The sequence below is a fragment of the Myotis yumanensis genome, unplaced genomic scaffold (assembly GCF_028538775.1).
Source record: "Myotis yumanensis isolate MYYU_CA2020_CCGP unplaced genomic scaffold, mMyoYum1.0.hap1 SCAF_1, whole genome shotgun sequence".
NCBI classification, from domain to species: domain Eukaryota; kingdom Metazoa; phylum Chordata; class Mammalia; order Chiroptera; family Vespertilionidae; genus Myotis; species Myotis yumanensis.
In genome coordinates this window covers 565527-588945 of record NW_027223752.1, presented here as the reverse complement: position 1 = coordinate 588945, position 23419 = coordinate 565527, and the positions used below count along the sequence as shown (strand labels likewise).

At 61.5% G+C, this 23419-nt stretch overlaps 2 protein-coding genes across 4 annotated transcripts in view; one reads left to right on the top strand and one right to left on the bottom strand.

Moving 5' to 3' along the window:
* Positions 1 to 14565, top strand: part of TECPR2 (tectonin beta-propeller repeat containing 2) — a 68602-nt gene extending 54037 nt beyond the window's left edge. Inside the window, exons 18-20 of one of the 2 annotated variants that reach the window (XM_070411591.1) lie at positions 11013 to 11154; positions 11583 to 11732; positions 12013 to 14565. In XM_070411591.1, coding sequence (XP_070267692.1) covers positions 11013 to 11154; positions 11583 to 11732; positions 12013 to 12164 — 444 coding nt within the window. In that variant the 3' untranslated portion in view covers positions 12165 to 14565. Of the gene's footprint in view, positions 1 to 11012; positions 11155 to 11582; positions 11737 to 12012 lie in introns of both variants that reach the window. The other variant, XM_070411598.1, reaches the window with a different exon arrangement.
* A 4052-nt stretch (positions 14566 to 18617) lies between these two features.
* On the bottom strand, positions 18618 to 21426 carry ANKRD9 (ankyrin repeat domain 9). Of its 2 annotated transcripts, none has more exons than XM_070400500.1 (3): positions 21221 to 21426; positions 20252 to 20305; positions 18618 to 19704 (listed from the first exon to the last, which is right to left on the bottom strand). In XM_070400500.1, exon 3 carries the CDS (start codon positions 19652 to 19654, stop codon positions 18704 to 18706), a length of 951 nt encoding a protein of 316 aa, XP_070256601.1. In that variant the 5' UTR covers positions 19655 to 19704; positions 20252 to 20305; positions 21221 to 21426; the 3' UTR covers positions 18618 to 18703. The 2 variants fall into 2 exon arrangements, with proteins under 2 accessions (XP_070256601.1, XP_070256678.1); XM_070400577.1 differs by lacking the exon at positions 21221 to 21426 and adding an exon at positions 20670 to 20910.
* Between the last annotated feature and the right edge of the window lie 1993 nt (positions 21427 to 23419).

Sequence of the window (23419 nt, the reverse complement as noted above, 5' to 3'; positions counted from 1 at the left end):
GGTGTGTCGCCCCAGCTGGTGCTGAGAACAAGCCTGGGCCATAGCACTGACTGTCGCCTCGGTGTGCACCGGTGCTGTGACCTCGCACGTGGGGGTTTCGTCCTGAGGAGATGAGTCCGGCCGAAGGGGCTCCACGGAGAGGACTTAGAATGTCAGGACGGCTTGGTTGAATCCAGGTGTTCCAATGCAAGTAGGTTCACATGTTTCAGCCGCGACCCACCTCTTTCTGCGGCATCTTACTTCTTCTCTGCCTGCGCTTCCTGGTCTGCATGTAGGACGTTTGCATTTGGGGCAAATGGAAGAGGTGATGGATGGATGCTGAAGGCCACGACGCGTGAGCCACAGAAACCTAGAACCACCGCAGTCCCTCCGTTTCTTTCCTAGTCTCGTCTCCCTGAGACCTCCCGCCGGTAGCAGTTTGGGGTGAGGTTTTACAAAGCACTCAAACAAATGGCCCAGTTTTCAGACTTGCTGACGTGTAGAAAGATTCGGAGAAAATATTTATAGTTGTGTTTAGCATCTCTTTGGAGTTTGCTGCATCAGTTGGAGAATTTTCTGTCCACCTGAAAATTAGCTCTGAAGCTGAGAGCACAGTTGATGGGATTTCCCGTGCTGCTGCGCTGGGTGGGATAAAGGAAGCTGGTCCAGCAGGTGGTCCAGCTCCCGCACCCCAGCAGGCCCCCCTCTTCTTTCACAGGGATCTGCTTAGCCCCTTATGCTCACCTCCACCCCCTGGTCCCCTCCGCCCCCTGGTCCCCTCTGTCCCTGGTCCCCTCTGTCCCTGGTCCCCTCCGCCCCCTGGTCCCCTCTGTCCCTGGTCCCCTCCGCCCCCTGGTCCCCTCCGCTTCCTGGTCTCCTCTGCCCACTGGTCCTAGCGCCCCCTGGAGGCTCCCGCCAACTCCCTGTGCGGACTGGCTCTATCAGTTTCTCTGGGGCCCTTGATTCTGCCTGGATTGCAGCTTTCCTGTAAAAGCCAGAAACTTGGAAAACCAAGACAAATATGACTGCAAATGGCCAAACTAACACTTAAAAATTATTTTAAATTCAGCTGCTTTAGTTATACTTAGTATATGAGCAACAAAATAAAACAAGCATGCAAACAGGGTATAGCTAGTACCCGAGAATGCCACGCTCACAATGCTGCTGGTGGGGATGGAGGGAACGAGGTGGAACTTCAACATCCAGATCTTCAGAAAAGCTCAGGCCCGACCAGAAAAACGCCCCCCGCCCCCCGTGGTCCCCCCCCCCCCCGCCCCTCCCCCGGGCTGGGCCTTCCATTGATCCGTCAGAATGAACCGTTGTCTCCGCACCAGAGCAGAACGAGTGAAGGGAATTCTACTCTCTGCTCCCGATCTAAGGCAGTGCCGCCTAACCCTTGATGTCACCACCCTCTGCGCTGGCAGGGTCACTCACCCCAGGGTACCAAGATGTCCTGGTTTTGTGGAGTTTTTTAAAATATATATTTCTTTTTTAATATTATTTTTATTGTTTTCAGAGAGGAGGGTAGAGGGAGTGAGAGCTAGAAACATCAATGATGAGAGAGAATCATTGATTGGCTGCCTCCTGCCCGCCCCACACTGGGATTGAACCCTTAACCTGGGCATGTGCCCTGACCGGGAATCGAACTGTGACCTCCTGGTTCATAGGTCGATGCTAAGCCCCACCAGCCGGGCAAGACGCCCTGGCTTTTAATGAGAGAGAGCAGAAATACTGCTGGCTGCCTGGGCAGGGCCTGGGAGGCCGCTGCTGCTCAAGGGGATGTATCGAGGCCTTGCTGAGGGACGACACCCACACAGCGAAACCGCGGCAGCCGTGGCACGGCCTCGCGAGAGAGCTTGTGTTCCCGGGAGAAGTGCTCACAGAAGTACTGGAGTAAAAGCATCAGCTACAAAACATGTTTGATGAGCCTGTGTTTGCATTTAAGAAAGTACACGTTGGAAAAGTGTGAAGGCAGCGAAACACCAAAAGGAGCTCTGTCTGAGGGGGCTGTTGTGGCCCCTCCTCTTTCCTTCAGTCGTCCCCTCTTTTCTGAATATCTTGCGGTTCACATGTCAGTTATGGAAAAAGCAGTCCATAGCTCTGAGTAACCTGCTAACACAAACCAGTCCTGGAAAATGATCAGAAGTGTTCCCAAAGCCGTTTGTGGTCACTATAAACATGACCCTTGACCCAGAGAGAGGGTGCCTGGTGAGCGCGCTGGCCTGCCTGGCGTGAGGAGCCCAAGTGGGTCATGACAACAGTCGATGTAAATAATTGAGGATGCACTTTAAAATTGTGTTCTGGCGAGTGTGGACCCGGAGGACTGTTCCGAGTGGAGGGGGCTTTAGTGGTTTGGAGCTGGCCTTTGCCCCGCTTCCTGTGCCGGCGCTGCTGCCAGGGTTCGGGGACGTGCACACAGTGGTACGTGGCGTCTGTTCTCACTGTGCCCACAGCGCGCTCAGGAGGAGGGTGGTGTGGTTCCATGTTGTGAAAAACAGAAACCGAAACAAGGAAATCCCACTACGTTCCTAGAAGAATCGATAGCGAAGTGACTATTTTTGGTTAAGGGATCATGAACTCTCATTGCTGTTTTCTATATTTACCTGTAATGGGCAGGACATTTTTTTATAATCGGAGAGAAAAACATGTATTTGACAAAGGACCCAAACTTTGTGGGTCAGCAGCCCTGCTCCAGGCCCCTCCCCGTCGGTCTTCCCTCCCTGCCCACCACACACAAGGGTTTAGACTTGGGGGACACGGGAGCCAGCGCTGCACTGTGGGCGAGGAGAGCGCAGCTGCAGAAAGCAGGGCTCCGGTTCCGGCTCCCGTGGGGCGGGCGCTTAGCTCCGTTTCCTCTCCGTCCCTCGGACACTTCAGGTCGTCATCTTGGAGGGATCCCTCTGGGTCCAGCCTGGTCACCTTGTCCACCTGGGGTCGCCCTCGCCTCCCTCGCTCCTAGATCCCGCGTCTTCCTCTTCCTTTGTTTTGGGGGTTTATCCTCCAGTCCGTTCCTGAGGAGGTGGTGGTAGGTACCTCTAGGAGACATTGCATGCCTGAAAAGCCTCTCACCCACGTCACCCTGACCGTGCTGGACACGGCCGTCCAGGCTGGGGGTCGTTTCCTGAGAAGCAGGACGTCCTCCTGCACCGCCTCCTGGCGCCCAGCATGGCCTGAGCCACTCTGGTAGCTGATCCCTGAGATTTGACCTGCTTCTCCTCTGGACATTTGTAAGCTCTTTATTCCCGTGTTCTGAGGACAAATGGCGCTGTGCCCAGGAGGCCTGTCCTTTGTGCCAGGGGACCGTGGCCTTAGTTCTGGGCCATGTCCTGGTGCTGGTCAGCAGCCTCCTTCCTGCCTCGGCCCTCCTGCTTCTGTTTGCTCTTCCTTGGGTCATGCTTCTGTCCCATGGCTTCCTAACCTGGCCTCTGCTTACCTTTTCTCTCCTGCTTTCCCTTTCTTTCTGCTTTTATCCTACTTTCTAGAAAGTGTTGCCCACTTTTGGGGTTGTCTCGTGAGCACACTCAACCACTGAGCCACACTGGCTGGGCCCAACCTTTTTTTTAACTCTCCCTCACCATGTAGCGTGTTTCAGGAGGGAGGAAAGGGCAGGTGTGAGTTGGTTCTGGAATCGTCTCCCAAGCAGTGCTGGTGTTTCAGAGCGCCCAGAGCATGGGCCACGCTGCGTGCTGAGAGCCGGGCGCAGTCACCCACCCACTCCTGGGCTCCCCAGCACGTTAGCTGCTCAGGACGACTCGCTGCCGCCTCCCGATGAGGAGACAAGGCCTCCCACGTGGCAGCCAATGCTGCTGACGCAACAACCCCGTTTTGAGGAAAATGAGGTTGTGTTTGCCACTTCCTTCATTATCCCCCGTTACCTCTTTTCCTAGAGCACCATTGTTTTGGGGCTCTCTTTTCCAACCCTGGTCCTAAGAAATACTACCCTTCCCAGGGGCATGTGTCCGTAGCCTCTGTCTCCTGCGCTGGACGGCGTGGTTCCCAGCAAAGACCACCAGGCGCAGATGGGCTGCCATCGGGTGACCCAGTGCTCCCCAAAGCTGCCAGCACCAGGAAGGGTCTGCATCGGTCCTGGAGGAGCAGAGCCGGGGCCTTCCCCGCATAGAGGCCGCCCCCGGCCTGCGTGTGCAGCAGCGGCCAGCAGGGCCTGGGCGCCGGGGCCATCTGAGCAGCTGCCACGTGCCCAGATCGGAGACAGCGGGCCAGTGCGCAGGGATAGAGTTTCTGCAGTGTCACGGTCACTGTGCTGCAGGCCGTGACGGGCTCAAGTGCTGGACAGAAAGGGGTCACAGGCCTCGTCACGGCCTCCACTCAGGAGGAACAGAATGTGGTAGCCGCCCAGGAAAGGCTGGCAGATGCAGAGTCTCTGAAGTCACCCCTCAGGCCAGGCGCGGGGCAGAGTCACTGGCGGGGGCCGCTGGCTCTGCAGCTGCCGATCAGGAGAGGAAAGAAGCCGAGAGGTTGTCCCTTCAGAGCCCGCAGCGGGGCTCCCTCGCTGGGTCATTCTCCCAGGAAAGTGTGCACTGAGCCAGGCGTGTGCCACAGTGACAGCGGAGCAGCTCCGGGAATCCGGGGTTCCCGCAGGACCCAGCGCACGCAGAGCGGGCTCATCCCCGGGTGGTCCACACCCCAGCAGGCCAGGCAGCCAGAACCCGCGCCCCAGCCTGGAAGGGGACACGGTGGAGAGGGATCAGCCCAGGTCATAGGCTGACCAGAGAAAAAGTGTCCCAGCTCCCTGCCCGTCGCCCCCTCGCCCTGAGGGTCCCCTGCACTAAGACAGGCCTGACCGGGGGAATCTAGTCCCAGCTTACCTGCAAGTAACAAACCTGAGCAGGAAGGGGATCTGCAGGAAGACCCAACGGTCAGAAAGTACAGCCACCACAGGGCCAAGGGGCAGGACAGGACAAACCCCACTCAGCCTCGCGGTGCGCGGTGCAGGCCCGAACCCGTGAGCAAAATGAGGTCCGGGCGTGAGGTGGATTCAAGGCGGGGGGTGGGGGGGGACGGGCCGCTGGAGGCGGGCGGCCTTCGACACCATGCGTGGCGCCTGGTCGCCTTGTTTCCAGGGCTCTTCCCAGGGACCTGCCGCTGCTCCACCGCACGTCCCGCAGTGAGAAAGGCTGAGAACATCGGTCTGTTTTGTAAGCATGTCTCTCTGACCATCTGCAGGGATGCTTTTCTGTCCCTTATTCTCTCTCTTTTTTTTTTTTTGTAATCCTCACCCAACGAGTGAGAATAATTTTCCCTTGGATTTTTAGAGAGAGTGGAAGGGAGAGAGGGAGAGAGACACATCCATGAGAGAGACGTGGATTGGTTGCTGTCCACATGTACCCCGAGCAGGGACGGAAATCATCGGACCTGCAACCCTGGTACATGCCCTTGGTGGGGGATCGAACCTGCGACCCTCTGGTGCGCGGGCCGGCACTCCGGAACATTCTCATCACCCAGAAGGAAGCCCTGTACCCAGCGGTCAGTCCCCACCCCCTCTCTTCCCCTGGAAGCACTGACCTGCTTCCTCTCGGTGGGTTTTCCTCCTGGAAACAGTTCAGACACGCGGCCTGAGGTGGGCTTTGCTCACGTACTGTCCGGGTTTTGAGGCTCATGTTGTGTCAGGGTCGGTCCTGAGCGAGATCCCACTGCAGGCAGAGCTCGGTCTGCTGCGCTTCGCAGGCCTGCGTGTCCGTCCAGCGAGCGAGACCTCCCCCCTGCACAATACGCTCCGCTCCCAGAGGCTCAGGCGGTGCTCAGCATTGTTTAGCAATAACGTGTTTCTTGCTCAATGTATAATGATAACCTGTAATGAAAATGGTTGTTTGTTTAAGTAGTGCTATTGCACACTTAATAGACTACAGTGAATAGAACCATCCTTTTAAACCCACTGGGGAGCCAAACAATTCACGTGACTCCCTCTGTTGCCATGTCGCTTGGGGGCGGGCCGGGTGGTCCGGCGGGGCGCGGCCTCTGAGGTGTGCCGCACGCCGAGGCGCCACCTTCTGTGTCCGGGCCTCCGGTGCGGGCACGTGGGCTGTTGCGAAGAATTCCACTGCTGTGGCCGTTCCTGCCTGTGGTCTGAGGTCCGCATGGGATTGCTGGGTGGGGCTGTTCAACCCCTGGGCCTGCAGCCTGTCTCCATTTCACACCCCGTGGGAGGGAGGAGGGTCCCTGTTCTCCAGTGCTCCCTGCTTGTTATTTTCCGTTTTCTTTCTCCAGACACCCTGTGGGTGTGAGGAAGGGCTGCATTGTGCTTTGACTTGCATTCCTACAGGCTAGTGACTGATGTCGGGCACCTTTGCATGTGCTTGTTGGCCTTTGCATATCTTTGGAGAAATGTCTTTTTTAAGATGTATGTTTTAGTTGATTTTTAGAGAGAGAGGAAGGGGACGGGGGAGAGACAGGGAGCGAAACATGGGCCGCTGCCTCCTGCACTCCCCCTACCAGGGCTTGAACCCTTACCTGGTGCCTGGGATGATGCTCAACCAACCGAGCCACGCCGGCCAGGGCTGGAGTAGTGGTTCTTCAAGTCCTTTGTCCTTTAAAAAATGTGGTTGTTTTTCTTGTTATTGTTGGATTTTAAAAGTTCTGTATTCGGGGTCCTAGAGCAGGGGTGGGCAACCTTTTTGTGAGTGCGTGCCAAAAGCAGCAAAATCTCTGACTCAAAATTCTTCTGCGTGCCAACCCTAATTTTTTGAGAACATGTTACGCCTACTTGATATCTCTTAAGGTGTACGTATGTGAAGGACCTTGAAGAAATAATAAAATTCATTTGAGCGACAAAAACACAGTATATGATGATGAAAAATACATTTATTTTTTAATGTATCCATGTACACTGATAGTCCGACAGGAAACTTTATGACTCCGTTTGATATTATCAGTGAGACTTTTGCTGCTGCATCACTGATGACAGAGATTTTACATCAGGTTTATATTTCGTGACCTTCAGAGATATGCACGAGCTACTACTTTCATCCGTCAGGCTACTCCCTATTATGAGACTTAACAAAATTCATCACTGAGAACAAAGATTCACAAGCGTATGTGGATGAAACCAAAACACTGGTCGGATCTAGGAAGGCAGGGAGAGTTAAGGCAGAGGCATAGAAATTGCTCTTCCCCTCTCTTGTCAATCCATGTCTATGGTCTTTAAGATAACTTGTTATGTAAAATTATTTATCTAAGATGCACCTACACTGAATTTATCTGAAAAATAAAAATGTCGATATTAAGAAAAAAATTGTAAATGGAAGATTATAAGAGAGGGTTTCGCGTGCCAGCAAAAGTTACTGGCGTGCCAAACATGGCACGCGTGCCAGGGGTTGCCCACCCCTGCCCTAGACCCTATTCAGTACGTGATCTGGAAATGTTCTCTCCCCTTCTGTGGGCGTCTCTTCGCTTTCCTTATGGTGCCCTTTGAGGTGCGGAAGTCCCGTTTACCTTTGTGTCGCTGCTGCCTTTGCTGTCATGTAAGGACCGTTGGCAGGTCTCGCTCCCACGCTTATTCTGACCCGTTCGTGTTGCTCTGAAGGGGGCGTGAGGCAAGGACTGACCCGGCTCCATTTGCTGGGAAGATGCTCTTTCTCACTCGCAGTCTTGGCGCCCTTGGCAGCACCACTCGACTGCTCCGTGGACTGGCCTGTCTCAGGGGACAGGCCTCGCTGTGTGACCACCGTAGCGTCCGAGTAGTCTTGAAAGCAGGAAGTTCGAGTCTTCCAAATTTGTTCTTTTTCAAGACTGTTCTGACCTTCGGGGTCCCTTGCAGCCCCACATGAATTCTAGGATGAACTTTTCCATTTCTGCCTCAATACCAGCTGGGCTGTGTGTCTGCGTGTGTGTGTGTGCGCATGCGTGTGTGTGTGTGTGTGTGCATGTGCGTGTGTGTGGTCTCGCCTTGCCTGTGCTTGACAGAGTGGAGAGCCTAGTGGCCCCTGAATCAGAAGCACCCGGGTGCTTGTCTACAAGGTTGTTTCGGGGCCCCAGCCCCAAAGTCTGATGCATAAGGGTTGGCCCCAGCCCCAGTGTGCCTCTTTGTTTGTTTGTTAATCTTCCCCCGAGGATATTATTTCATTGATTTTAGAGAGAGTGGAAGGGAGGGGGAGAGACAGAGAGAGAAAAACATCATGTGAGAGAAAGACATTGATTGGCTGCCTCCTGCAGCTCCGACCTGGGGCTGGGGATCGAGCCTGCAACCAAGATTCATGCCTTTAACCGGAATCCAACCCTGGACCCTTCAAACTGTGGGCTGAAACTAACCACTGAGCCAGGCCGGCTAGGGCCCGAATGTGCCGTTTTAACAGCCCCCACACTTGTCCAGGGACTCCAAGGTTTGAGAACCACTAGCCGTTCTTACTCTGGAGGGACTTGGGTTCAACAAGAGAGCGTTTCCTAGTTTGAAAATGGCCGGTGTGTGTACAGAGCAGCCTGCACAGACTGCAACTATTCACCCGATTGGCCCTGCTTGGCCACTGGAGTAAGGTCCCTGGGACTTTCCCAGGTGACATTTGTGAAGCAGCATTTCTTGGGCCGTGTTCAGGAGCTCTCAGGTGGGTGGCAGACAGTGGGTGACATCTGTGAGATCCTTTGCTGCCGTATCACCCGCAGTCTTTTCCTTGTTGCCTCCACTTAACCCCATTCTCCCCGATGCAGGTGGTGTGCCCCCTGACCTCCCCGATGCAGGTGGTGTGCCCACCTGACCTCCCCGATGCAGGTGGTGTACCCACCTGACCTCCCTGATGCAGGGGTGCGCCCACCTGACCTCCCTGATGCATGTGGTGTGCCCACCTGACCTCCCCGATGCAGGTGGTGTACCCACCTGACCTCTCTGATGCATGTGGTGTGCCCCCTGACCTCCCTGATGCAGGTGGTGTACCCACCTGACCTCCCTGATGCAGGGGTGCGCCCACCTGACCTCCCTGATGCATGTGGTGCGCCCACCTGACCTCCCCGATGCATGTGGTGTGCCCCCTGACCTCCCCGATGCAGGTGGTGTGCCCCCTGACCTCCCCGATGCATGTGGTGTGCCCCCTGACCTCTCTGATGCATGTGGTGTGCCCCCTGACCTCCCTGATGCATGTGGTGTACCCACCTGACCTCCCTGATGCAGGGGTGCGCCCACCTGACCTCCCTGATGCAGGGGTGCGCCCACCTGACCTCCCTGATGCATGTGGTGTGCCCCCTGACCTCTCTGATGCATGTGGTGTGCCCCCTGACCTCCCTGATGCAGGTGGTGTGCCCCCTGACCTCCCCGATGCATGTGGTGTACCCACCTGACCTCCCTGATGCATGTGGTGTACCCACCTGACCTCCCCGATGCATGTGGTGTACCCACCTGACCTCCCCGATGCATGCGGTACGCCCACCTGACCTCCCCGATGCAGGTGGTGTGCCCCCTGACCTCCCTGATGCAGGTGGTGTGCCCCCTGACCTCCCCGATGCAGGTGGTGTGCCCCCTGACCTCCCCGATGCATGTGGTGTGCCCCCTGACCTCCCCGATGCAGGTGGTGTACCCACCTGACCTCCCTGATGCAGGTGGTGTGCCCCCTGACCTCCCCGATGCATGTGGTGTACCCACCTGACCTCCCCGATGCATGTGGTGCGCCCACCTGACCTCCCCGATGCAGGTGGTGTGCCCCCTGACCTCCCCGATGCAGGTGGTGTGCCCCCTGACCTCCCCGATGCATGTGGTGTGCCCCCTGACCTCCCCGATGCAGGTGGTGTGCCCCCTGACCTCCCCGATGCATGTGGTGTACCCACCTGACCTCCCCGATGCATGTGGTGCGCCCACCTGACCTCCCCGATGCAGGTGGTGTGCCCCCTGACCTCCCTGATGCATGTGGTGTACCCACCTGACCTCCCTGATGCATGTGGTGTACCCACCTGACCTCCCTGATGCATGTGGTGTACCCACCTGACCTCCCTGATGCATGTGGTGTACCCACCTGACCTCCCTGATGCATGTGGTGTACCCACCTGACCTCCCTGATGCATGTGGTGTACCCACCTGACCTCCCTGATGCATGTGGTGTACCCACCTGACCTCCCTGATGCATGTGGTGTACCCACCTGACCTCCCCGATGCAGGTGTGCGCCCACCTAACCTCCCTGCGTCCTCAGTTTTGCACGTTGCATGTTGTTTCCTGCATCTGCTCTCAGGCATGTCTCCAGAGCTCTCTCTGAACCGTCAGCCCCAGCGTCCCGGGCCCCGGTAGCCAGCAGGCCTCCACTGCTTATGGAGGAGATGCCCCTTGCACAGTGCTGCCTGGCCCAGCCCCACCCACTCCAGCCGCCTGAGCGGTGGGCAGTGGGCCCCCGCTACCTCCTCCAGTGGTTCACAGGGCTTTCAGTCCCTCTTGCCCCCATGCTCCCTGCTTTGCAGACACTTCCCCCACCTGGCACACTCTCCCCTGCCCTCCTCTCTGGGTCATTCCTGTTCATCCTGCCATCTTGGTATCGGGTTGGATCTAGGCCGGCTTCCCTGACCTCTGGGTCTGACCCAGTTATGTGGTCTGGGCGCCTCATTCACCTGGGCAGCTTTTGCCTGGGGCGGCCTCCTGTTTCTCTGTGTGACTATTTGAGTAATGGCTGTCTCTCACAGGACTTGACATCCAGGAGACAGCCAGCCGGTGTGGCTCAGTGGCACATGCCCGGGTTGCGGGGTTGATCCCCAGTAACAGTTTAAAAGAGGCAGCTGATCAATGATTCTCTCTCATCATGGATGTTTCTATCACTCTCTCCCTCTCCCTCTCTCTCTGAAATCATTAAAAAATTTTTTCACAAAATCCAGGAGACAAGAAAATTGATTGCCAGCTCCTGGCACAGTGCCTGGCATGTGGTAGATGCTCAAGTACACCTGTTGGGTGGGTGGTGGAAGCATGAGTGGATGTGTGGGTGGTGACGGTGGCTGAGTGGCTGGCAGGCTAGCAAGCAGGAATCAGCGAAAGTTTCTAGAATCTCCCGTTGCCGCGTCACTGACCTCAGTTCACACCTCTCGGCCTTGCTCTGTCCTTCCCTCCCGCGTGCAGCCTGCCGGGGTCACCTTGGTCAGTGTCCACTGCAGCCCCAACGACCAGATGCTGTGGGCGCTCGACAGCCGGTGCAATGTGCACGTCCGCGTCGGGATCACCGAGGAGATGCCCGTGGGGACCGACTGGGATCACGTGCCAGGTGGGTATGGGCGGCGTGGCGCTGTCCCCCCAGGCAGGCCCCAGACGTCAGCCTAGCCAGACAGGCAAGGTTTCATACCCGGCTCCTCTGCCTGAGGGCTGCTGGTGTGAGGGCCCAGCCCGCACCCTGGCTCTCCGTGGCCTGGCTGCTGCTTGCCCCTCCGCCACCCCGAGATGCCACTGCAGCCTGACCCCCGGCACCGTGCACAGGGCCAGCGGGGCTCAGCGGCACCGCTGGACCCTCTGTCCTTCCGTCTCGGGCTCTCGGCCGCTCTGCTAATGGGCACCCTCTCCCTCAGCTCCCTGCGCAGCCCAGCCCAGGGCGCTGTCACATGGGGACGGGCGCAGTGTCGGGAGAGAGCAGGCTCTTGGGAGGGTTGGGCCCACAGCCGGGGTCTGAGGACAGACGGACGCCCTTTTTGCCCGCAGGGCTGCAGGCCTGCCAGCTGGCGCTCAGCCCCAGGACCGTGTGGGCCCGCTGCCCCAACGGGGACCTCGCCCGGCGCTACGGCGTCACCGACAAGCACCCCGCGGGGGACTACTGGAAGAAAGTGCCCGGGCACGCCACGTGCCTCACAGGCAGGTCCGGGTGTGGGCTGTGCGGGCCTCCCCGAATCCAGGCTCTGGACCGTGTCAGCAGCTGTCCAGGCGGCTCCCCCGGACTCCCTCTCCCCAAAGCCAGCCCTGGGTGACCCTGAGGGCGGGGAGCTGTACCCGGCTCTGCCAGGGCCTCTAGGAGGGGACTGGGCAACCTGAGGAAACGGAGGCACAGGTCGGGGGCGCCTGGCCCCATAGCCAGAAAGGGCCCCGTCGGGAGGAGCTCCGGGTGCTCACTGTGTGGCCGCTCTTGTCCCTGCAGTGACCTCGTCAGATGAGCTGTGGGCAGTGGGCCCGCCCGGCTACCTCCTCCAGCGGCTCACAAGGACCTTCAGCCACGCACACGGTGCCCAGAGCAGCCCGGCCGCCACCTCGCACCCTGAGGACCTGGAGGACGAGTGGGAGGTCATCTGAAGGAGCTCGGGCGGCGCTCAGGGCGGCCGGATGTGCCGTGCGCCATCGGTTCTGAGCCGCGCTCTCAGACACGCCGCATCCACGCGTCTGGACATGTGGGCACGTTGAACGCCCACACTTGCTTTCACCATGTTTGTTTCCGTCTCGTTCCAGAACCACAGCCTCAGCCGAGTAACTGGAGCCTGCGCGGGCGTCCACGTGGGGCAGTGGCTGCGGCCAGGTGCACGCACCAGTTTCCCATGTGCTGCGGTCAGGGCCTCGTCGCTGACCACACCGTGGGGCTGCCACAGCAGCCACGTCGAAGCCGAAGGTCAGTGCTCCCACCACTGAACATGCTCCCACGTGGTGCACCTCCTCCCAGGGACGCAGGTTCCCACACACATTCCACGCCAGGCGCCCAGACGGGAACCCAAGGCCGCGTTGGAGGGGTTGGCGCTGGCCGTGCCAGGATGGAGGCCACGCCGCAGCCACCCAGGCCAGAATGTGCTCACCGCCTGGAGACACTCCAGCCACAACACTACAGGCCAGCAGGCAATGACCTGGCCGTGCACGCACCCAGGCGGGTCGGTGCAGGAAGGTGGCGGGGGCGGGGGGGTGGGAGGGCGCAGCGCCCTCTCGCTAGCAGGAGTCTGTGCAGCTCGTGCTGCGGGGCACAAGACTGGGCACCCTCAGGAGCAATCTACAATTGTCGCCTTTTTGTTTGTTGTACAAACCTGCATAAGATACCTCGTTAGGAATGAAATGTCAGATTTAGAAGAGAAACCTATTCCCTGAAGCCACGGAAGGCCTCGCTCCTTCCGTGGTTTGTCCCGAGCCTGCAGCCTCAGCTGCCGCGTCCGACAGTGGGCGTCACCTGTGCATCCTTGTGCGGGGAGCCCGTGGGCCTGCCTCCGGCTCCCAGTGCAGCCGGCCTGTCACGGTGTTTGGGCTGATCCCCTAGGTTAGTACTTGCTGTGGTCGGCTGCTGCGGCCCCGTCAGACGTCAGTCCATGGGTCAGCCTGCAGCGCCCAGTCACCTCGCTGGCACCTGAGCTGTAGGACTTGGGACCCAGCCTGCGTCCACCCTGAGCCCCCCTCCCCTGGACACAGCTGCCCATTCTGGCTGCTGCTGGTTTTAGCTGCCTTTCGCCCGGGGCCCAGGCACTCGAGGCCTGTTTCCTACTAAGCAAGCATGTCAAGCCCCCGGGACCTGGGTGGTGAGCAGGGAGATACGTCCTCCGAGGGCACCAGGCAGCGGTGGAGAGGGTCCTGCAGGTCCCGGTGAGGACAGGCAGCTGGCGCGATGCTGCTGCACACCTCGTTGTCGTAGGTCCTTCCTTAGGGTTTGGTGACAGCAGAGGCTGCCCAGAGGCTGCAGCGAGGTCGGGCCTCACTGCTCCGCGGACGGCAGGCTCTCCCAGGCCCGCAGGCTTCCATGCGTCACCCCGTCTCCTCAATGCGCTGACCACGGAGCTCCAGTGCTGGGCACGGTTTCTCCCTGGTTCTGACTTTCGGTTGTGCTTGAGACAGTGCAACAAACTAGACGTTTTCCACGCCGGGTCAAGCCTGTGTCTGAGCCGTGACCGGATGTCCTCTGGGCACTCGTGGAGGTCATGTTCCCGCCGGGGCTGGGGGTCCCTGCCCACCCGCCCCACTGCCCTCGGAGTGCAGCGGACGTGATCGCCTGCCCTGACCCACGTGACATGCACACTGCCTGCCGAGGGTGGCGGGCCTGCGGGAGGGGTCACCCCACAGGGGCTTGTGCCCCTGGTCCCGGGAGGTGGGGTGCAGGCCGCCTGCTCACGGAGGCACTGAGGCCGGGACTAAACCTCCGTCCAGGAAACAAGGGTGAGAAGTGCCCTATGGGACCAGCACACGGAGGAAGACCACGTGCCGGACGGCAGGGCACCTGGGCCCGGATGCTGACGGAGTGTCACGTCCCGTCAGCAGACGTGGAGGACTGAGGCCTGAAGCAGGAGGGCTGCGGATTCCCGGCAGGAAGGGGCACTGCGGCCTCGGCTCCCCAAAGGGACTCATGACCTTGCTCAGCTGGTCAGGACCCCCTCGCGGTTTCTCTGTGGGAGGGGCAGGAGGAGCTCCCAAAATAATGCCTGTTCACGACCAACACCCCTGCCGGCCTCCGGCCTCCGCCCCCCGAGGGCCCGCAGGTGAGACTCAGTCACGGAACTCACCCTGGTGACAGGGAGCCCAGCTCTGGCGCCCCAGGCTGCCTACTCAGCACCCTCACTGTCCTGGGAAGAGGAGTGAGGATGGGGCGGGGCCAGGGACACCCCGCAGCCCAGCCAGGCCCCCAGAGGTTGTACCATGCAGGTGGCATCGGGCTGAGGGGGCCGAGCGAGACTTCACAGCCCGTGGACCACTGCTCAGCTGTTTGCACAAAATAAACGTGAGGTGGATTAAATGGTGTCTGGTTTCTGGGTGGCCAGGGCTTTCTGACCTCAGTGGTGGGGAAAGCGCAGAGGAAATGGATTTGATTTCTTCAGGGGAAATGCTGCAGGTGGAAAGCCACGTACACTGAAGGGAAATGGCACCCGGGGCGCGGTGTTGCGCACACACCCTCGCACTGGCTCCACCGGGAGGAGGGACGCCTCAGACCCGATGGACAAAGGAGGGGCAGGGCCGAGGGTGGGGGAGCCCCTGGCAGCCCAGCAGCGGCCTCGAAACCTTCACGCCCAGGACTCCACCCCGGACACTGCCCTCCGTCCGAGTCCTGGGCCAGCAAACGGCCTGACGGCCTGATGTGCAGCACAGCCCGCGGCGGACTGTGGAGCCCACGGCACAGGCTCTCGGGCAAGCGGGCGCGGGCACCCTTCCACTGGGCAGCCTGGCTCCTGGCGGCGGCAGCTGCTGGACCCTCAGAGGCCACTCATGGGGAGGAGGCTGCGCGCTCACTGGCGGGTTGAGAGCCTCGGCTCCAGGGCACCCGAGGCCCGAGAGGAACGAGCCCGCCACACAGGCTGCTGCGCACAAACCTGTTTGCAGGTGTTGAATTCCTAGCTGTGTAGATTTTTATTCCAAAAGTAATAAAACTTGCATTTTAAAGCACAGTCCTCGCTAGCATTCTCTCTGTGGTGTCAGTGCTAGCTGAGTCTGCTCTCAGAAATAACCACCAAAGATCGTAAAACTCATGTTCCCAAGGTATACAATATAGAAGCTTATGCTACGTGCATTTAAAAATACTAAGTGTGTGACGTGGTGTCATGTATGTAAAAACATGCATAGGAAAAATACATGTATATACGCACGTGGAAGAAACAGGAAGCAAAGACACCGAACGCTAGCAGTGTGTGTCTGGGGGGTGGGTGTGGGTTGGCCTCTTGATTGGGGGCTGGGCTGGACAGTGGGTGTCTCCAGGCGGGGCCCCGCCCTCCCTGCCCCAGCTTCTCTGCAGAGTCCGGTCCGCTGTGAGCGTGATTCTGTAAGCTAAATTCCTTAAACTCAGCCAAGGTAGAAATCTGTCTTCCCCTCTGTCCTGACCAGGGGGTGGATACATGTGTGTAGACATTTGTCATCCCTCAGACTATACACTCCAAGTCTGCATTTATTACCCGTCGATTGCGCCTCCGCTTTAACATGTATCCAAAACCAACCACTGTGGGGCGGGCTCCGTCCGGTCACTGCTTCTGAATTGGGTCCAGAGGCTGCCCAGCCTCCATCCCGATGTCCAGGACACACCTTGTTCTGAGCAGGATGTGGGGTGACTTTGGAAACTGCTCTCAATACAGTATTTGAAAGTTGAAGAAGTGGGGGGCAGGATGGAAATTGGGGGAAAGAGTAACCTCGGGTGAGCGAGGCTGCAGAGGCACAGCGAGGTCGGCACAGGGTCAGTCACCAGGGCCTTGCTGGCCTGCCCTCCTGGCGTCCCCCCAGGCCACCCGACAGCACGCAGTGTCCTGTGCTGTCCCTTCAGGCTCCGGGCAGGCGGTCATGATACCAACAGGTGTCAGGGTACAGATTCCGGCCGCCTGGCCGGGTTCACTAGGCCCCTGGACGGGCCCGGGGGGACCGAGTTGGCCACTGTCAGGTTTTCCTGCGAAAGGTTGGAGGAATGAGCGAACTCGGCAAACGAACCAGCACTTCACTGCAGAGGAGAGGGGCCTGTTGTGGGCAGAGAAGCCAATGAGACCGCCTGCCAGGGGCCGAGAATGGAGCTCTGTCCACCAGGGACCCTGGCTGGGCCTGGCCGCCTTGTCCCCAGACTCTACGCTCATCACCAGGCGGTCATGGAGACGGGGCGGGGCCCCTGTGCTTGCTGCATCCCGGGGGCTGGAGGGCGCAGAGGCTGATAAGCCCAAGCTGGGCCTGCCCTCCCTCTCTCCTCCCTCCCCTCCCCCGGCCAGCAGCGGCCACCAGATACCCTTATCTGCCCTGCACCTCCCCTCTCACCCACAGGCGTCAGTCCCCAGTGAGGCTTGGGGAGGCCGTGCCCAGAACCAGGCCCTGCCCGCTGGGCTGTCACAGGGCTGTGAGCTGGCCTGGGCTCCCTCTCCCTTCAGCGAGGACATCAGGCTGATGCCCAGGCTGCCCCCCTCCTGTCCACTCCTCCAAGGGGTGTTGAGATGGAACCCCAATGTCACCCAAGAAATGAGGGTGCAATCCCCTGCTCACCCCAAACCAAACCACTCCACTTGGGCCCTGGCCTTCCCCACTCTGTGCCACCCACAATCCTCCTGCTGGGATCCTGCCCCAAACTCCAGGACCAGCCCAGGTGCCACCTCCGCTCGCCTGACGGTGAGAGGCATCCCCCTGGCAGGGCCTCAGGGAGCCCTGAGATGGGACAGCTCCCCCTGCCCCTGCCTCACCCCAGTCCTCCCAGCCCAGGGGGCACAAAGGAGGTTGTCCCCGAAGAGGGGGAGTGAGAGGGGACCTCGGCCCGGGCCTTGGACCAGCCCCACAGAGGCCAGAGCTGGCGCTGGGAAAACAGAGGAAGTCTGCAGGCCCAGGTCCCCCACCAGCTGCCCAGCATCAGGGCTCCAAGCCCCTTACCCCCTCACCCGCAGAGCCACCATGACCTGTTCTAGACACTTGGCTCCCCGTCCCGTCTCCCCTCAGGAAATGCCCCCTCCCCCACCGCGGCGCCCGTGTGAGGACTGGGGCCTTGTAGAGGAACCAGGGGCTCCTGAGGCCGTTGTGAGCTGGGAGAGGTGAGTATCCAACCCCCCCCTCCCCGCCCCCGGCCCCGTCAAGGTTCAGAGAAGCTACCCAGGACACATGGGGGGAGGGGCCCTCCCACCCGGAGCCCAGGATCAGCCACTGGCTGCACACCCTTACCCCCTCCTCCCCACCAGGCCTGTGCACCCCCACCCCACACGTCCCAGAACTGGGGTCACATCCTTTTCAGGGCACGCAGAGCTTGGAGATGGTCCAAAACACTTTGAAAACATGGGGACACAAGCCCAGGGTACAGGGGTTTGTCCCAGGTCACCCTGAGAGTGAGTGGCAGGTGCAGGCCAGAACCAGGCCCCCCAAGCAAGACTTTCCTGCACCCAGGCCCCTTCTGTATCCCGTCCTATCGCCACCAAAGCCTCTTTGGCCCCCAGGCATGCCCCCCTCAGGGACGCTGGGGCAGGGTGGGCAGTGGGTGCCCCGCCAGGCTGGTGACTGCGTCACGCACACCTTTAGCCCTCAGCTCCTGGCAGGACACCGTGGCTGCCACCCCTGGGTTGAATTTCACGGCCCAGAATTCCTGGGCCCTGCAGCCTGGCTGTACTCCTGGTCCAAGGCTCCTGGGCATGGACCCCGCTTTTCGGCCAGGGCCCCTTTCCCTGAAGGGCTGTGACAGATCTGCTAGCCAGTGTGCACCTTGAGAACCTGCCTGCGGAAACCAGCTCTACTGGCTGGACACGCAGGCTTGCCACTGGGCGATGCAGCCACACCACCCTGGGCACCACCTAACACCCCCTGGGAGGCCCACCTTGGGGGACTGAGGGCGGGCCAAGGCACAGCCAACCCACCTGAAGGGTGGAGCTGGGCCAGGAGCCCAGGCTGGGTGCCTGCTCATCCTCAGGGAGAAAAAAGGGGGTGACAGCACAAGGCCAGGCCTGGGGTGGCCAGGTTTGGTGGGGAAGTCACACTGACACCCAGTGTGGGATAGGGAGGACCAGCTTGGGGCGCACCTCCCCCTGTAGCACCGCAGCCTTCCTGGCCTCCTCGACCTCCAGACCCAGCCCCCTCCTGTCAGTCCACAGCCCGGCTCAGTTTAGTGGTCACTCCCAGAGGGATAACCTTCCAGGAGGTTCTAGAATCGAGAGGAGGGTGGAAGGTTGGCCCTCACCTTCCTCAGGCTGGGCAGTGAGGTGAGGTCAAGGCCTGCCCTTGGGAGCCACGTGATCCCTCAACCCCGCACTGCGCAGGGAGGTCATGCACTGAGCCCAGCCAGACTCAGAAAACCTGCGGCTTGGAGCCCAGCTGCCCACCCTCCCAGCCCCATGATGGGACAGACGAGGCAGAGTCTAACGTATAGCGGTCAGTGTATGTAAAGTGCCAGTACAACCTCCGAAAATAGTGCTCTCCCACGTCCAGTCCCAGGGCGCCCGGGGCTAGCCCTTGCCCGTGAGGTCCAGCGGCTGCAGGAAGGGCGGCAGCGGCAGCTCATCCAGGGCCTCGGGGAAGCGGCAGGGCGAGATGGCGGTGACCAGCACCTGCATGGCGCGCACGAAGAGCGAGGGCGGCGCCAGGCCCGCCAGCCACTGGAACTTGTCTTCGCCCAGCAGCCGCTGCCAGCGCGGCCGGTCGCCCAGCAGCTCGCAGCGGGCCAGGCGGGCGGCCGCGGGCGTGTACAGCACCAGCAGGTCCAGCAGCAGCAGGCGGCGCTGGCGCGCCTCCCCGGGCGCAGCGGGTGCCTCCCCGGGCACAGCGGGCGCCCCAGTGGCAGGGGTGGCCCCGGAGTCGAGGCCCAGGTGGCGCAGCAGCAGCTCGAGTGGCGTGAGGCCCCCGCCATCACGCAGGCCGGGCGAGGCTCCGTGGCCGAGCAGCAGGAAGAGGCACTCGGGCCGCGCCAGTTCGCAGGCCACATGCAGCGACGTGCCACCGCCCTCCACGCGCCCGCAGCCCCGGCGGTCCAGCAGGCGCGCGCGCTCCTCGGCCGGGAAGTCCCGCACGGTGCGCAGGATGCGGCGCAGGATGCCCACGCGGTTGTAGCGCACGGCCAGCGCCACGTGCGGCCCGGGCGCAGCGCAGCAGCGGAAGCCGGCGCTGGGCGGTGCGAGCGCGCGCCGGGGGAAGGTGGCCAGCAGGTAGTGCGCGTAGGCCTGGTGGTCGTGCACCAGCGCGTAGAGCAGCGCCTCTGACGGCGAGTAGGCGGCGGCGAGCCCGCGCTCGTCCCAGTGGAAGGCCTCGCTGGCGCGCATGTCCTCCAGCAGCCACACGGGCAGCAGGTCGCGCACCGCCTGGTAGAAGGCGAAGGAGGACTTGCGGCACTGCTTCTGGGCCCGCAGGCGCGCTGCGCTGGCGCCCTCCGCTCCCCCGGGCCGCTGTGCGTCCCACGGCATGCTGGCGGGGGCCACGACGGCCTCACGGCATGGGCTCTGCGGCCAACCACCTACAGGCAGAGGGGACACGGTGAGGCGCCTGGGCCCGTCCCCACCGCCAGGGGAAACCGGAGGGCCCAAGAGGGATCTGATCACCCCTCACAGGGCGGACACTGTACCCACCTCCAGCCTCACCGGCCCTGCCAGGCACTCCTCACGGCTCCCTTCCCTCCAGACCCCAACCACCTCCCACCTCCTGCTCCAGCTGCGCCTGACCTGAAACCCCCTCGTTCTCTGGCATCTCTAGGAGACCTGCCTCTGCCCGCAGCTCCTCCCACCCCCATGACCACAGTAAAACCTTACCCCCCCCCCCCCAGCCCTGGGACCCCACGGGGAGAGTGCCTGCCCCCCTGGACCAGGCGCATCCACCCGCAACAGAGAAAGGCCAGGTGGGGGGTAGGAAAGCTGACCCACATCTCAAGTGGAGCCAAACCCTTTCTGTAGCCCAGTCCTTTCTGTAGGACAAATCCCTGTCCTAACCTTGACCTGTCCTCTGACCCCTGACCCTAGAGTCTACCCCCAGGCAGGGCAGGGGCAGAGCTCTGGACTCAGACCTACCTGGTTCCTGCACGGGATCCCCTAGCAGACGCGGGTCTGTCACTGCGCCTTCATCTGAAAGGAAGAGGGGAATTCAGGCCGAGAGCCCGGCAGGGTGAGTTTGGGGCGGGGCGGGATGCTACCTTCCACCCAAACATGATGTCTGCAGGGTGTCCACACCCCTGGCTCCTGGGAGGGGGCGGGAGGGTGAAGTCTACTAGAGCCTGGGGTGCACGGCACTTCCCAGCCCGCAAACTCCCAGCCACTAGGGGAAGCAGGTGCTGTCAGCCATTCTCCAGCAAGGGGCAGGCTAGGCGAGGACCAGGCAGCGAGCCATGGCAGAGCCAGGCCTCCAGCCCGGATCTCCTGCCTCCCGTTTGGGGCTCTTTCCATACATGGGGTGTCCCAACCCCTGAGGGCGCCCAGCCTGAGCCCTGACCTTGCCCTCTGCGCCTCCAGCCTCCACCTGAGCCTCTGACCCCGGCCCAAGGCCCCACTGCTTTCTCCCAGGGCGAAGTCCTCGATCAAAAGTCAAAAAGGGTCCGGGAACTAAGTTACGGAGACGGGCACGGTGGGGGTGGCCTGCAGGCCCAGCGCCCTTTGGGGGGCACTCCGACTAGACACCCCCCACGCCTGGGCCTCTGCGCCCCAGGTGGACCCTGTGTGGGCAGCGTGGGGCGCCGGGCGGGTTACGTAAAGTTGGGCCGCCCCACGTCACCGGGCATTGAGTCACGGCCGCGGCTGGGTGAGTGGGGGGTGGGGCTGAAGAGAGCCGAGTGGCGCGTCCCGGGCCGCCCGCCAGCTCCTCTCGCTCCCCTCCCGGCGACGCGGTGACCCCGCCGGGGGCGAGGCTGGTGCTGCGGGCCGGCGGCTGGCGCAGCGAAGGTGGCACTGCGTGTGCGTGTGTCCAGGGGGCGGGAGGGGGGCGGCGGCCCAGGGGGAGCGCCCGGCGCGGGGGCGGCGGCCCGGGGGGAGCGGCGGGGGACTCACCGTGGGGGGCGGTGGCCGCGGGCCTGGCTCCCGCCTTCCGGCGGCAGGAGCGCGCGGTCCCTGCGCGGGGAGTGCGGAGGCGAAGGTCCCAGGACGGACGGACAGACGGGGAGCCGCCGCCGCCCGCGCCCGCCGCAGCCGCTCTCCGCGCCCCGCGGTCCGTCCCAACGCTGGGCGGCGGTGCGGGCGCCGGCGGCGGGCGGGCGGCGGGCGGCGGGCGGCGCAGTGCGGCCCGGGCCGGGCAGGACCGCGGGGCCGTCCGCCGCCGCCATTGGCCCGCCCTGCCGGCCCCCGCCGCCGCCCATTGGCCGTCGCGCTGCACCATTGTTACGTCACCAGCAGAGGGCGGGGCGCCCGGCGGGACCTGCTGAAAAGTTGGGAGAAACTTGAGGGCGCGCGGGGCGGGGCGAGGCGGGGCTTCGGGAAACCGAGCGGCGGGGAGGGGAGGCCCCGGGCGGCGGGCGACCCGGCCTGGGCGGGCGGCGGGTCCCGCCTGCGGGGCGGCGCACGCGTGGACGCCCCGGGTCCACCGACCGGGACTTTCCTGGTCGCCCCACGAGTCGTATTGGAGGTCCCCTTTGCAATGACCCTGTGACCTTGGGGAGACATCTGTACGCGGAGGGTCAGGAGGCGGGAGCTGTGACCCCTAAGGGCCTCCGGCTGGAGTAGCGGCCTCGGGGTCGGAGGCGCGGGTTGAGGCTGGGGGCGCCGAGGACTCTCCAGGGAATGGACGAGCGGGTGCAGACAGCAATTTGTGAGCACCTACTGTGCGCCATTTTCACATTCGGTAGTGCTGGGAGCGATGACCCCAATTCACCTGCCGGGAAATCGGGGCTCACAGAGGGTGGCCTCCAGACGAGCAGCAGCCAGGACGCAAGCCAGGCGCTTCCCTGCTTTTCTTCAGACGTGTGGTGGGTTGGGCCCCAGCCTCCCCACAAGGGGTCCGAGGTTTGGGGCACCGCACAGGTCACGCCGAGACGCACCCAGGCGCCCTCACCCGGAGCCCCGCCTCACCTCAGTGCGGTGCGGCCTCGCAGGCCCGCCCCTGCCTCCGGGGCCCATGGCAGCCAGACGCAGGAGCCGGGTCGCAGGCGGCAGCCGCACTCCCGGGAGCACTTACTTACTTGTCTGGATCGGGCTCCACTTTGCCTGGCCCCAGCCTGACCTCCTCCCCTCCCTGAGCTCCGTTCCCTACCCCGGGCCCCTCCCCTGTCCCTGTCCCGGGTGTCTCTGCGTAGGATGGGGTCCGAAGGAATGGCGGAATGGCGGTCCTGGGGCTGACCGTTGGCCTTTGGGAGCCCCAGGTCCTGGGAGACAGCCTCGGGAGCTGCCGCTCGGCCCCAAGAGGACAAGGGCTGGAGTGCAGACCTCAGGCGTCTCCATGGCAGCAGTGGAGTGAGGGTGAAAGGGCATCAGCTGTGGGTGCCAGGCGTGCAGCTGGCTTCGGGGCAGTTCTCTCTCCGCCCTCCATGCCCTCCTTGCTGGGGTTCCCAGAAGCCCCTTTCTAAAAGTCAAATCTGACCCCATTTCCCTACTGCTTAGGACAGTGGTTCTCAACCTTGGCTGCACATTAGAATCCCCTGGGAATCTTTTTAAAATCCTGATTTCGGGGCCTCACCCTCCGGAAATTCTGTTTCTTTGTTACTAATGTTGTGGCCCCACCCCATCACAAAGAAACAGAATTTCCGGAGGGTGAGGCCCAGAAATCAGGATTTTAAAAAGATTCCCAGGTGATTCTAATGTGCAGCCAAGGTTGAGAACCACTGGCTTAGGAGCTTGCCGCTGAAGTGGACTTAGCCAGAAAGACCAGGTGGGGAGGGGAAAGGCATTCTGGCGGGGAGAAGGGGGAACCCAGGTGGAGGGAGCAAAGGTCTGGGAGAGGCGGAGGGAGGCTGCAAAGGTCCGATGGGGTGAATCACAGGGCAAGGAGCTCCTGAGGACTCGTAGCAGGAAGTGTTTGGAAGTCTGAATTATTTCAGACACAAAAAATAGTGAGCCCAGCGGAGTGGCTCAGTGCTTGAGCTTCACCCTAGGAACCAGGAGGTCACGGTCGGATTCCCGGTTGGGCGGGCAGGAGGCAGCCAATCACACTGGCCAAGGCAGCCTTGATTTTATGTTTTATTACTATTTCATAGTTAAACCTTTGCAGAGAATACAGGTGGCTACCAAGGAGGTAGGGTCATGCTGTGTTTTGGTTTT